General features: G+C 35.1%; 1 protein-coding gene and 1 non-coding gene across 2 annotated transcripts; one reads left to right on the top strand and one right to left on the bottom strand.

Annotated features, from left to right (window-relative positions):
* Window positions 1-33: 33 nt before the first annotated feature.
* On the bottom strand, window positions 34-3,695 carry LOC127106066 (uncharacterized). The gene is made up of 3 exons (XM_051043348.1): window positions 3,335-3,695; window positions 1,725-2,072; window positions 34-1,031 (listed from the first exon to the last, which is right to left on the bottom strand). Exons 1-3 carry the CDS (start codon window positions 3,548-3,550, stop codon window positions 372-374), a joined length of 1,224 nt encoding a protein of 407 aa, XP_050899305.1. The 5' UTR covers window positions 3,551-3,695; the 3' UTR covers window positions 34-371.
* TRNAK-UUU (transfer RNA lysine (anticodon UUU)) lies at window positions 1,606-1,678 on the top strand. Its single transcript has one exon. It is a non-coding gene; the product is annotated as a tRNA-Lys (tRNA).
* Window positions 3,696-15,744: the final 12,049 nt, after the last annotated feature.

The raw sequence follows: 15,744 nt of genomic DNA, 5'->3' as shown, positions 1-15,744 counted from the left end.
AAAATCGTAAAGCATAATTAAATCATCAATTGCTTAAACAAATCTCAATTCAAACAATCAAATGGTTTTTTGAGCTTGATGCTTGTGATGTAAGAAACATTCTTAAACTTGTAGCTTTTAGTTCCCAAGAATTCTCACATGCAAACCACATCAAAATTACAATTTACATTGGTGATTTTGACCTATCAATACTGATAAGAAATTGCAGGAAACCAAAAAATATAAGTAACTCCACAAGAACAAAAAATCAGTCTTCAAATAATTATAAATAAATAGAAAGAAAAAAAAAAGAATAACACAAATATAGCTGAGAAATGGCACATAACAAAGCGAGGTCGACTTCATGTTGCAGCCGACAGTAGACCGTTGAATTAAGAGAGAGAAACTTTATCGCTGCCAACATCAGAAGCCTTTGGCGTATGCTCCACCACAGCATCAACATGGCTTTTCTCTCCTATGCTAGATGTTGTTTCCACTTCTTTGTTCTCCACAGATTCTGTATTTGGGAAAACCACTTCAATTACTTTCTCGTTAAGGGGAGAAACTACCACAGCTTCAATAGGAATAGTCTCAGATGATTTTTCTTGTTTGATTGGTTCATTCAACTCATTGCTTTGTGTTTTTGCTGAAACCTTCTCAGCTTCTGGTGTTCCTGTCTTTATCACAGTTACCTCAGGTGGAATAGCAATTTGATTTTGTTTCACCGCTGTTTCTTCCACCACTGGTACATTGATTTTAGCTTCTTCTGGTGTTACTGTCTTCACGATCACATCAGTTGATGAATCAATGATTTGGTTTTGCAATGTAGGTTTTTCCTCGTTAGTAACAACTGCAGATTCTTGTTTTGTAACTGGTTCATTGATTTTGGTTTCCTGAGATAGTTTCTCCTCTTTCTTTGGAGACTCATGTTTCACCGTTGGCTCGATGATTTTAGCATCCTCCAATGGTTGCTTGTCTTCAAATGTTTCTTGTTTCACAGTTTCCTCAGCTTTGGTTTTTTCATTTTCTGTGGAAAACTTTGCGCCTTCATCCTAAGATATCAGAGACCAAGGTGATAATACATGTGATAGTTAGCCATAGAGATGAATGAAAACAAGGATTGTTATCTAATGAGTCACATATTCGATGAAATATGATTGAAAATATGTTTATAAGCGGTGTAATCTTCACCTTACAAATCAGTTTTATTGGTTGAATTAAGCCTAATCCAAATTATAGTACAATACCAAAGTCTTTCTAAGATCCAATAAACCACGCATTAGGAGCTCACTCGGGTTACGTTTCAGATGTTCAATCTTAAACTAAGTAGGTGTGTTTATAAACGGGGGCATTCTTTGCTTTACTAATTGATTTTGTAAAGTTAAATTAAGCTTAACTTAAATTCCTATATATTACTTTGGAGTCCCAAAATCGGATCCGGTCACGGGAAGCGCACTTTCCTACGGTATTGTATTTTGAAAATTTTAAACAAAATATAAGATGGTGAATTGAGAAACTATCACCATTCTGATCTGAAAAGATAAATATGATAAAGAAAAATTAAAAATCTTGAAAATGAATATAAAGAAACGTGACAAGAATTTGAAAACAGAAATAGCTCAACAAGCCGTCTTAGCTCAGCTGGTAGAGCGCGTGGCTTTTAACCACGTGGTCGTGGGTTCGATTCCCACAGACGGCGTCTCAAATCAATTCTTTTTTGGAGAAATTTGAAATAAGGATGTTACCTCGGCTGCATTAGTATTTTGAATTCGTTCTACCACTATTTCTTTTGCCGGTTCAATGATTATAGTTTCTTCTGATGTTTTCTTAGCCACTTCTGGTATTTGGATCTTCACAATCTCTTTGTCTGGATCAGTGCTTTGATTCTGTAGTGAAAATACTTCATCAACAACCACTGCATATTCTTGTTTTTCAGCTGCCTCATTGACCTTGCTCTCCTGATATAGCTTTTCCTCTTTCTTTGGAGATTCATGTTTCACCGTTGGTTCGTTGCTTTTAGCATCCTCCAAAGGTTTCGCAGTTTCCTCAGCTTTGGTTTTTTCATTTTCTGTGGTAACCTGTGCATCTTCATTCTATGACAACATAGAACATCAGAAGAAAAAAAAGTCAAAAAACTATGCATCTCATATTAATGTTTCATTAGTATGACTAATGTTGAACTTTTTTAACAGCAAATAGTAGTTGTTACTTTAGTAGTAGTTGAATCATTAATTCTTTATCACTTTAACCTTTATGCTATCTATCCAAACTACAAAATCATGCAACTTATCACTCCAACCTTCTTTAGCTAAAATCCAAACATTACATGTATTATGAGACCCACCATTTACTACTCATGTTTGACTCCATGTATTTGTCTAGGATCCAATTCCATCAGTCAACTCAAACTCAGAGCATTTCAAACCTTTTCAACAACCAAAACTCGATGCATTTTTTATTTTATTTTGCCACAGTTTAAGCGTGACAGATGTTTTATGAGGTCATATTTAATCCCAATTTATCTGTGTCAAATTTTGAGACACCTCCGGTTGTCTGTCTTACATGTCTTTAAAGACGGCCCTGCTGTAGCAATGAATCACCCCTTTTACAATCATATCCAAACATGCACTAGAAACACTGTTCTAACCTTTTGTTCACACTTTGCCATTATTCATGCTTGAAACCGTGGGACACACTAGTTAATCATAACAAGAGCATGACAGCAATGATAGCGGTTATACAAAAGCAACGAGATTGAATCCAAACAAATAGGTTCCTCCAAAAAGGGGTTTCACCTTTGTTTGCAACGCATTTAGTGCATGATTTAATGTTTGTAAGAATCTTCGAAAACTAATTAGGAGAACCTCGCCAAAAAACAATTAAAGTTCGCACCATAGAGAACAACTATGTTTAATTATCATGTTTTGTTACTTTTGTTTATAGGATTATTAAACTAAATGTTGTCCACACCATGGTTTTAAATTTAAGTCCGCAACCTCAATTTCAGCCTCATCAAACCATAATTAATCATGCATCCAACCGCATTATGAACAATTTCGCCAGTATTTCTTCAAATATTTTCATTAAAATTAAAAAATTTCAAAACCTCAAAACTCAATTTACAATGAAAAATCTTTAAAAGAGGGTTAGAATTACTAAAAGTCAAAACCGATCCCCAGACTAATTCAGTGGACGGTATACTAATCAAAAAATTATAATGACCGTAATCGCAACACCGACAACAACGTATCAGCAACCACAATAAAAAAAACCTTGGTGCACACACAAAAAACAGAGAAATAATACGAAAGAACAAAGAAAGAAAAAGTTGAGAATGAAGAAATTGAAAGCGCACCTCTTTATTGAACAACAAGCTAAGAGACCGTCGCGTGTTTGCTTGATCATCGTCAACAACTTGGTCAACATTTTTAAGGTTGGCAGCACGCTGTTCCTGTAACAGCGGTTCTTGTTTGGTCTCAACAATGTCTTCCTTGACCAGTTGATACTCCTGTTCCGGTTCAGGTTGTTCACCATCTTTCGCAACCTTCGGTTTAGTCGCACAACCACCCATAGATACGGCTTTCTGTTTTCCTTTGTTTAAGGCGAAAAGAAAGAAAAAGATGAACGTGCGTTGAAATCAACGAGAGAGCATGCGAAACCACACTTTCGTTATGTCTTTCTCACACCAAATTCAATATACACTAATCAAATCAAATCCTTATATTAAGGAAAACTTGCAAATATAAGTATTCTTTTATTAACAAATATACTTCCTTTTTTTCTAAATTAAATTATCTACTTGCACACAAAAAAAAATTGGTCATAATTTTTTAATAGAATGTTAATTATATTTTTTAATTAATTTAATATTTTTTACTTTGTATTTATAGTATAAATAAATATACTAATATGTAATAAAGATATTTTAGTAAAAATTATAATATGTTTTTTTATATAATTTTTTAATTTATATAAAATAGTTAATTTAATTGTTTATTTTAAAATAGAGATAATATTAAATAAGAAGGAATGAAAGGGGTGATAGGTGGAAGCAAAAAGTTGTAGCTGAAATCATGGAATATCAAGGAATATTTGTGCTCGTATGCAACTTTTTAGGTAAAAAATAAGTTTTTTTTTTCATCTTAGTATAATAATTATATTTTTGATATTACAATTGAATGTATAAATTAATTAGTGCAAGTTGTTTACAACTGTCATTTCCTCGTATTTATATAGATTAGGAATGTTAACAAAATTTAATGTTCAATATATACTGTTATACAAATTTATTTTAAGAGGTAATATTAATATAGTTATTATGGTTTTGTGCGATTTTTTTTTGGTAATTACTCTCTATTTATTGTTTATGCATATCAGGTAACCAATAAATTTATTGTTTTAAATATTAATGTTTCTCTTTTTTTCTATAATATTTTAAATTAGTTATAATTTTATTTCTTTTATTTTTCTTTCAATAATAATAAAAAATATTATTACAAATATATTATTTTATATTGGACTTTGAAAATGGCGTATAAAAATAAAAGAATTATGTAAATGTAATAAATAAAAAGTAATTAAGAAAACATGTTATTGGCACAATATATCTCCTAATTTTTTTGTCCGGTATAATAACTAAAGTCACTCATCTCAATGTATGTTTAGTATAGTTTTGGGAAGAGGAAAACAAATTTAGGGATATAGAAATGATTTTTGAATAATGGTAAGGTGTATGATTTTTCTAAAATATAATTGATTATGTTTCGGGTCGGTTCGAGAGCCCAATAACTATGATCTAAAGAGTTGAACGATCCATTGTGTCACACGCGGAGCAGGAATGCTACCCTAGTCAAGAATGCATATGTTTTAAATTCAAGATCAATTAAACAACTCTCCGCATCTCACACTGGTAGATCAGGAAGTTGTTATAATCGCACTACTATATAAGAGGGAGAGCACATTATTTCTCAAATAATTCAAATTTAAATCTCATTCACTTCATCTAACTCTCGTACTAACTAGGACATTTGAGTGTTAACCTTGCAGGCCAACCCCTCTTCCACCGCTTCAGAAGCTCAAGTCCATCGTTGCAATCCACACACATCGATAACCAATCAATTTGGGTTCCCGTCCAAAAGAGTGGTGTCGTTCGTGGGAATCGACATCTGATTTTTGGGTTTTTCACGTTTCAACATTTATCTCTCGATTCACTGAACCGAAGCTTTCTCAACCTAGAAATTCACATTTCTTGAATTTGAACTATAGATTTCTCCTCTTAATCCTCCCTGATCGAAGAATAACGTCGCTTCTCAGATCTCAATCCAAAATCACCAACATTGGCAGATTCTAGAGCTACTTGTTCAGTTGCATAATACGAGGCAACCACTGTCACTCGAGTTGCAAGAGGTCCACCATCTCCTTCTTAAAACGGCAACAACCAAGTCCTCAAGAATTCTCCATTCCCACCATTGCATCAAGATCTTGTTCAGCCTACAATGTCTGAAGGAATCTTTCAATAGCTCTCATTCTTAGGATTTGCTCCACATTTTCAGAAAGACGGACCAACGCTCACTCCTCCAGCATCGTCGATGGTACCTAAATCGGAGGCATTATATGGTTTCCAACTGTTGCAAGCCAACTTCGGCATTCAAGGTGCTAACAAATTATTAAATAGCGTTTAGTAGAATTTGTAAATTGTGGAAGAAAGGTTACTCTGCATCGAAGAAAGCTTGCATAATGCAAATTTGAATGGCAACATGGTGCGGGAGGCCGTTTCCCAAAGAAGACATATTGTCATCCCTGAACTAGCAACATCTCGTCGAGAAGAAGTCTCGAGATCTATAAGCCATTGGAGAAATCTGAGATGCCATACTCCTTCTCCCAGTCCTAAAAGAGTCAGAGGCGGTCAGACTCCACCCGAGGTCTGCTAGTATCATGGATAACCATATATCGAAGTCGTTGAAGAAGCCTCTAAAGTTGAATAGTTACGACACAAAGGGAGATATGGATGAGCACGTGCAACATGTTGACGGCCGTTAGGATTACTATCTCGTTGATGATGTTGCAAAGTTCAAACTCTTTGCATTAACTCTAGACATATTAGTTATGATTTAGTTCAAATTTATGCCTGAAGGAAGCGTAGATTCATGGACCGGATTGTGGGAGAACTTCACTAATCGCTTCACTCCATGGAAGAGGAAACTTACAACAATAGCCGCCCTCAGTGGAATCTCCAAGTAAATGAAGTAAATTTTATACCGTATATCGACCGCTTTACAAAAGTAGTCGTAAAAGTGGAAGGCTCCGACGAGAGCCTAAAATTCTATATTTTTAAAAATGGCTTGAGGAAAGACATCGCCTTTAGAGACAAGTTGGGGCATAAGGAAGCCTACAACTTAAAAGAGTTTTTTAATAGGGCTTAGACCTTCATTAAACATGAGGAGAAGCTCATTACCCTAGGGGACAACCGAGTTCTGGCAGATGCAGGTTCCATTCATACATCAGGGAAGGAGTCCAGCTGACCTATGGAGGGAGGTGAGTATCAAACTCGCGGTCAGTTTGATAAATACACTCCCCTTAACACCTCCTAGGAAAATCTCAATAAAGAATGTGCTAACATCGAGTTCTAGAAGACTGGGATAAAGAATCCATTCTTGGCTATGGAGTCTTTTCGGACTAACAAATCAAAATACCTCATTTTCCATAAAATTCATAATCACACCACCAATGATTGCATCCAAATAAAGGATGTAATAGAGGGCTTGATCAAGAGGGGTCATATGTCTGAGTACACCAAAGTCAGCAAGAGAGACTAGGATGATTCTCCAAAGAACAAGTTCTCGACCAAGAATGTTAATGTTATGTCCAGTGATAAAGAAGCAAGTTGCAAAGAAAAATAGGTGTAAAAAGGGAAGTGTCGACACGTTGCGGTCATCATTGGAGGCCTTTCGTGTTTAAATTCCCAATCCAAGGGTATGATGAAGAGTAAGATCACAAAATTAATGGCCCTCGACAAGAAAGGAAGAAGTGTATCAACCAAGGGTCCAAAAAGACTGATGCTCGATTTCTAGGATAGTGAAAAGGTTAAGGGAATTCTGAACGATGTCTTCCCATTGGTCAGAACAACCACAATCGGCCACTTTGAAGTTTCTTGAATACTGGTTTACAATGGTAGCTCTTGTGACATCATGTACTTGAAACATTTTGAGAAGAGAAATGGCACCATAAAGTTATCCAGGTTAGGCTAAACGTTGGCCTAGTCCCATTCCCAAGATATCTTTTTGAGATATCACTATAATATTGAGCTTTTATAGTTTATGCCCATGAACCCTTGATACAATTGAGTTGAGAGATTTTACATTGTCCTATCCCCCAGCCAAAAGAGAGTTTTTTACGAATTGAACTCACAAACCAAATAGAGATTTCACTGGTTGGTCTCAATAACTAAACAGGACTTTCGTAGGTCGAGTTCTATAACCAAATAGAGATTTTTAATGGTTGATCTTAAGAACCAAACTCAATTTTTCAAGAGTATTGCATGACACTGGTACAACTCTTTCCTCACAAGTAATTTTCACTCACAAGACATTAAGGCAACTTTTAGTGATAAGAAAATATTTAAAGAGAGAGATCAATTGTAAAGAATTAGGAAAACTCCTAATTCTGGTGTCAAATGAAGTAAGGAGAGACCTCATTTATATAGGGGGAAATTTAGCTCAGAATGGAAACAATCAGTCGGCTAAGTTAATGGCTTAATCGATTAGGTGCATCTAATAATCGATTATTACGACCCCAAAAAAAGGTTTTCATATAGAGTCCTTACCAATCACTGAGAGATTGTCATAATCGAATATAGACTCTATTAGTTATCATGTAATCGATTAGGCATATAATCTAATTGATTAGACAGTTTGAAAAACTCTCCCAGTCAAGCAGATAGTCCCTTAATCAATTGGTTAGGCCTTAAAAACATTTTTAGGTGACTTTGTTGAGTAGAGAGAGGCTTAAAAGTATTTTAAGTGGTTGTCTATGTTGCCTTAGTATCTTAACAATTACTCTCCTTATTTCACAAGACTCTGGTCACTCAAGTGGAACCTTGTTTTGTAGGTGATATGCTTTGAACAAGGACAACAACTTTTGATGATGACAACTAAGTCAAGCACAAACATTTAAGCTGATAAAGATGCAAACCAAAGAATTAGGGTTTGATGGATTTGACCATCTGATGATGGTAAACAAATGGAATACATACTCAGCCTCATCTTCAGTGAACTCAAGCAAGTGTCTACAAAAGAAAGTATATGACAAAGTCTTGAAGTACAAGAAAGCCCTATCTTGATTAGTCTGAGTGAATACTTTGTAAAGTATAAGGGTGTTTTCATAAAATCGCATGGCTTAATCACACCCAAACACACTAAAATATCTTTTCAAACTGATTTTTCTCAAGAAATTATCTTGAAAAATGTCTTGAAGTTGTGCCAGATGAATTGGGAGCTGCATAGTTATTGTGGGCAAAGTTTTGTCTTTTCTAATCGATTAAAATATTAATCTAATAGATTAGCTCAATTGAAAATTGAGCTCTAAGTGATTCAGACATCATCTTAATGGTGTGCAATAACTAAATATCTTTAAAGTCCTTTTGTGAACTAGTAATCGATTACCTTTGAAGTTTCTAGCGTTAGGTGATAATCGATTAACTTTTCTTAAAAAATATTAATCAATTTCCTTTTTGAGTCAATCTCTAGCCTATAAATAGAAGTCATTTCCCTCATTTCAAATCATCCAAAATCATGTTTTGACATTTCTCACTTTATCCCCCTCTCTCTCTTTTTAAATTTTTTCTTTACTTTTTCTCACTAATATTTTAGCTGAAGTGCTTATTCGAGAAAGTCCTTTTTGTGAGTCTGGATAAGTCGTAATTATAGAAGGGTAGAATTGCAAAATCCAAGGGAAAATTTTGTTTCTACCTTGGTTTAATATTATCCATTTAGGTATTTTTTTGGGTTATAAGGTAAACCTATAAAAGATTTTACTTTGGGGATTGTGTGATCAAACCCTTGTTTAGGTTCGAGATCAGTCTGTCGTAAAATCTCATAGGTTCTTGACTAGCCTGTGGTAAAACCAAGGTTAGGTTAAAGCTTAGCCCAGTATTAAAAGATTGGATAAGGTTAGATATTAGCACATTATTAAAATCTCTCAGGTCATTGATTAGTCCGCATAAAACCAAATCTTAAAGGTTCATGAGCTCAACATGTGGTAAAAGCTTGCAAAGTTTGTTTAGAAGCTTGAAGACTAACCGCTCCAAAATTCTCGTGGAAAGATGATTAATTATGACATCCTAATTTGTTCATGTATGGGTGTTTAAGCAGATGGATAGTGAAGGTTCCTTACCCTCTTGCTTTCTTCTCTTTCTTTTTCTCTATGATGATGTTTGTTCTCAAAGAAGGTTTGGGCAAAACCTTAGAAGGCGATTATTATGATAATACTTCTTTGTTTGTACTTAATCATTGTTGATCTTGTTTTGATAACTTGTGTTGATGTCTTTTTATAAGGCGAGAGTTGATTGATATGTATGTTGATGTCTTTTGATAAGGCGAGAGTAATTGAGAATATTCGTTGATGCCTTTTGTTAAGGCGAGTTCATAAATATGTGATGTTGGTTAATTTCTATTTCTATGGTTAACCTGTGTGTATTAAATTGATAATATATTCTATTGACGCCTTGCAATAAGGCGAATGTTAAGTTAATTTTTGTTGTTGCCTTATCATAAGGCGAGAGTTAGAATGTTAAATTTTCAAAGGCTATATTTATCTGTATGCTTTTGGGGCGGTGAGAAATAAAATAGGAGAAATAGACGAGTTTTGGATTTGTTCAATAGAGAGAAAAACGCATAGAATTGCAGATAGACATTGAAGGGGATTATAGTGGTAAATTCATGACCATTAAGCTATGGATTAACTTAACGTCAATAAAATCAGAGTCGTCACCGCACTTTTATTGTTTCCAAAAGAAAAGGAAAAAGTACGAACAAAACCCAAAGATAAAAAGTTTTCAAATCAAAACTAATAAAATATCATAGAATACAGGTAAGGAGGTTGGTTGCACAGAGAGAAGGTGTTAGCACCCAAAGTGTCCTAGGTACTCCTAGGGAGCCCTTTTTTATGTGTGTATGTGTTTTGGTATAAAATGATGTTTGCAATAAATAGAGTGTGGGGATGAGAAAATAATTCATTAATTATATTTTTGTGTTTGACAAGACCTTCGGACTTGTGCCTACGTACCAACATAAAATTGAGGGATCAAAACCTCGTAGTTCGTGGTAACAATTTCAAAGTGAGTTAATTGCTTTTAACAAAAATTTAAATTTTAAAGAGGCACAAAGGGCCTAAAAGAGTTTGCATGAGTGTTAGTTCTTTTTGTCTTTTGAAATTTTAAGTCAATATGGTTAAGTTCATATACAAGTTTGATTAAGAAAAGAGTGTAAAAATGCAATGGCATAAGGCCAAAGTTTCTAATTTGCAATAAAGTCTAAGTTTAGAAATCATAAGTAAAGAAGATTTTGAAAAGATGGAGAGATTTGAAATTTAAGAAATGGGAGGAGATGAAGAGACTAATCCTAAGCAAAAATTTAAAAGTTAAGAGTTGAAAAGATCTGACCAATAGGATGCAATCCAATAGACAAGAATGTCATATAGAAACTCATTTTTCCTTTGGACTTTAAATCAAACAATATCAATAAGCCAGTAGCAAAATGAAGAGCAAGGCATCAATAAAGATAGTCACATCCAAGCTAGCAACTTCATAGTCTTCTTCTTAATCTTCTCATGTATCAGATGACATACTCCTTGAATGGCTCAGGATAAGGCATTAGACACAGGTTCAAAGTAACATTTGCATCAAGACCATGTAGCAGATGAAGTCAAGTGGATCCCAATACTTGCATTAGATGAAAGCTCAAATCATAATAACTTGGTTTCAGAAATGTTGGCATTGGCCAAGTCCTTTTGCATAGGGAATGTTGCCTAATTCTAAGTCCAAAACTCAAATCAAATCCAACGATCCACACAAACATTTTTTAGGGTTTTTTGTTGTTTATTAGGTATTTTAAGGTCCTAAGACCACAAGCACAAACAATATACACAAACAAATATATACAATCACAATATATGGCTCAAGTGAGCAAAGTGAAAATGGCATAAACATAAACAAGTTAAATGATATGTAAAATGGCAAATGAAATGGTAAATGACTTGAATTTAAATTGCATAAAGTAAATGACTTGAAATTAAAAGCAATAATAAGAAAAGTTAGTCAAATGTTAGTTGATTAGATGTTAGTGAAGTTTTTCTTTTCAATTGACTAAGTCATTCTTTGGAGAACACTCAACCCTCTATTCACAAGCATGGATCCTTGAACCAAGACATCTCCCAAAGGAAGGAAAAAAAGGCCAAGTTTCAACACAATACCATGAAAGGGGGGAGACTTACAATCTCACTTACTAGAATGATATGCCTTTGGGTCAAAATTTAGCGCTATGTTAAGCAATCGTAATTGGACTTATATAGAAGTCACAACTATCTGAGACCAGGAAATAGAAATCTTGGTGTTAATGCATATTAGAGATATGGTATAATGAACCATACTCCTAAAATATACCACACAAAAAAAGAAAATGATCAGATGATGGACCTAATCTCATCCATACTTGTATTGGTTCATCTAACATAAAGTTATTGGTGAACCAATTAGCCTTAGGATATTGAGACTTCATTGGTCAATGAAAGGGATGGGATAGATTAGGATTGAAGATGAAGAGGGAGGGGAGATGAGATCAACACAAATTGGTCAAGGGAGGAATTTTATCAAATTAAAATCATTCATTCATTTTGGGAGATGAAATGTACATTTCATCAATCCCCTAAATCCAATGATTTTAATCCAACAAAAGTCAAATCAACCTTGACCAAGGCCCAAACACATTGTCAAACTTCACAAGTCAATAAAAAATGGCTCAACACAAATTCTACACAATTAATCAATTAAAAATCAAATTAAAATGCATTTAAATTAAGTTATGTTTGATCAAAAACCTAAAACCTCTTCAAAACACCAAATAAATGGCCAAGAGATTTATCATGGGTCAAGCAAGCTTTCACACTTCCTTTCTTTCACAACTCTGAAGCTTTTAAGTTCCTTTTTCAAATACATCGATCAAATAAACACTTTATCGAACCTTGAATCTTTTACTTGATGAATCTTGAGATATCTTCAAGTTAATTACCATCATCAAAGAGTTGGAATGTTTCCATCACCGAATTCAACATCCATTAACATTTTCGTCATCAAAACATCAAGAAGGTTGTCAGCACCAGGATCATCAACTTCAAACCTGCAGATACATATATCCACAACTATGACCCGTCCATGGGGGTACATTGAGTTGATGATTCCTATATGGAAAGGGAAAGATTTTAAAACCTCTGACACATATTTATCGTTGGTTCCCTACAAAAGCGTCTACAACTGTGTCCTCAGCAGACTCTTTGCAGTGGCAAACTCACCTGCTTATGTTGATTGTTTTATGTAAAACAAAATCATATTGTCACAATAAATCATGATATTTTCATTTAAAGAAATAAAAATATCCTTTTGAAAGGTAACAATGAGTCTAGGGTACGACCAAGGAGATCGAAGCCCCCGCCAAAAAGACTCGGGGGTGCTGTCATAAATGCCATAAGTGTATGACCAAATCAATTAAAACCCCATAATGCAACACACACACACACATACAAAGGGTTTAGGGTTTAATCCATAAAGTTTTTCAAAATCTTATCTTTTTCGACCATAAAATTCATCCCCCCCCTCTCCTGTGTGGAAAGTCACATGTCCAACACATCAGAAAGACACGACCATGCAAGCTTTCACACTTCCTTTCTTTCATAACCCAGAAGTTTTTAAGTTCCTTTTTCAAATACATCGATCAAATAAGAAATTTATCGAACCTTGAATCTTTTACTTGATGAAGCTTCAAATATCTTCAAGTTAATTACCATCATCAAAGAGTTGGAAAATTGTCATCACCGAATTCAACATCCATCAGCATTGTCGTCATCAAAACATCAAGAAGGTTGTCAGTATCAGGATCATCAACTTCAAACCTGCAAACACATATATCCAAAACTACAACCCTTCCATGGGGGTACATCGAGTTTATGATTACTGTGGGGGAAAGGGAGAGACTTCAGAACCTCGGGCACATACTTATCGATGGTTCCCTGCAAAAGCATCTACAACTGTGTCCTCAGGAGACCCTTTACAGTGGGAAACTCACCTGGTTATGTTGATTATTTTATGTAAAACAAAATCATATTGTCACAATAAATCTTGATATTTTCATTTAAAGAAATAAAAATATCCTTTTGAAAGGTAACAATGAGTCTAGGGTACGACCAAGGAAATCGAAACCCCCACCAAAAAGACTTGGGGGTGTTGTCATAAACGCCATAAGCGTACGACCAAATCAATTAAAATCCCACAGTGCAACACACACACACACACACACACACACACAGAGAGAAAGGGGAAAAACACAACATGATAATAATCCCCCCTCTTGGTAGCTACTAACTCTAGAGGCCACAATGGATACACCACACGTCAATCTCAGACCAAGTCTTCCCGACTTTGGGGAGGGGGAGGGGAGGGTACTCACCTTTGGCCCTCTACGTCCCTAGAGACATCGAATAAACTTTGAGGAAAAACCTCATAAAGTAAAAGCTAAGCTCTAAGTAATACACTCGAGCCCTAGCACGTACACCTTAATCACCTAACATCTATATCTTAATATCAGTTTCATATATATGTGTTCCCCAATGCAAGTTTTCAGATTCATATATACAAATCAATCAGGAATGTCAATAAAAAAGGGAGAAGGGCATGGCTAATCTCTGAAATGTACAATTTTCCTATTTTTAAATATTTGGTTTGCCCAAACTTTCTCTCTCAAAATGCATAAATGAGAGTAAAATTTATCCACTTGAAGCAAAACATTCTCAAAAGAGTTAGATATAGACGCAAGGTCAACGTCAGTTTCTTTATCCAACTGTTGAGCCAAAGGTATATTCTCAAAGCGTAAATTCTTGGGATCTTCTTGAGTGGTTAAAAAAATACCTTTGTGGCAGATAGTGAAGCCTGAGCGCAAGCTAGAGCTTTATCTTCCTTTATCATTTCTTTTGCTAGTAACTTTACCTGATCAACTAAAGAGTCAAGGAATTTGAAAGCACTCAAGGAGTCACCTATCTTGGTAAGAGAAATAGAATCCTTATTTACTTCTTTTTGGTACATATCACGTTGAAGTGTCAAATCACGGACATTGTCTTACAACAATTATCTCTCCTTACGAAGGCGGTTAGCCAAAAGAACATCTAAACGACCAGCTTCACCAATTACCATAATGGTTGAGGCTCATATGGTGTAGTACGTCAGGGTTGATAATTCCTCCTCGAGTGCCTCGTCAGTCAGACTGGCAAGGTAAAAGAAATATTCCTCCAAAGTAGACTCTTAGTGCTCCCTTAAAGTACGAGGTACCAGTTAAGCCAAGAAGGCAGAAGTTGGAATACTGAAGTCGAGGGTAAAATTCCTGAAGTATGCGACACTCTTTGTGTATCCCCAAGAATCTTGACATCAGAGTTAGACATTGGGGCAGTTCCCTCTCAACACCGCGGTAAATCCAACTAAGAAGACCGCGTTAATTTCTTCATTACTCCAACCGAAGCACTGACGATTGTCGGTGTCGTAAAGTTCAAAGGGTTAATAATTATTGGGATAACTCTAGCTCCTCTATTCATTTTCTGAATTACTTCCTCACACTTCATTAAGTCTACATATGGAAATTGTCAAAACATCAGAAAACATTGTAGGTAAAGATAACAAACATTGAAGAATAGAGATACTAGAAGCTTAAAATAAATGAACTTCCTCTCCTTTTTGGTATTAACATCCATTTGTAAGCAAGTTTTCATGAACTGCTTCAAACATTTCCTTGAGGCTTCATCTCGAAGGGTGGCGTCCCGATATAACCCAATTCTTTTATGAAGTGATTATTAGTTTCTTCAGGTAAAGCTCCTCCTGGGATATCTCACCTTCCTTGTAGATGTATGACTAATTCTCCGTTAAAGAAATTTATTGACTATTAAACTTACGAAATAAACCTTTGAGATTGATATTCCGGTTCAGTCTATGTTGCACAAAATTTCATATGAGCCTATTCATTTAGAGGAATAACTAAAAATAATTGATCTTCGAAATGTTTCACGCCGGCAAAATACACTTCAAAGTAATGGGAACTTGCGTCAGTGTAATTAAGTCTTGGCCCTGCGCATGATTCGAAGCACTCATTTGTACCTTGAAAAGATAGAAGAAGAGTGATAAGGATGCATTTCCTCCCTGATAGTCACACCAGTATTGGAAGACTTTGATGAAAGCCTAGCTCACAGGGTTCGGTTGTGAGCAGAAATCATAAGATGGTTCAGAACTTCAACTTGGAAATAATTGAAAGGCAATCAAAGACCTAAAATCTAAAAGGTGCAATAATAAAAAGGAGTAATGCACCTGTTATATTCATTACATTTTTTGGTCTTCTTCAGGGATCAATACGCCCCAATTAGAAGAATGACCCACTTCAAGAAAAGCTCTTTCGAGACTACCTTCTTGAGCAAAGATATAAATGGTTCCCGAAATTTCAGGGTCTACCCAAGCAACAAAAG

The sequence above is a fragment of the Lathyrus oleraceus genome, chromosome 7, assembly GCF_024323335.1.
Source record: "Lathyrus oleraceus cultivar Zhongwan6 chromosome 7, CAAS_Psat_ZW6_1.0, whole genome shotgun sequence".
Lineage (NCBI taxonomy): Eukaryota > Viridiplantae > Streptophyta > Magnoliopsida > Fabales > Fabaceae > Lathyrus > Lathyrus oleraceus.
The sequence above is the reverse complement of the archived record's forward strand: the minus strand, read 5'-3'. Positions and strand labels throughout refer to the sequence as shown.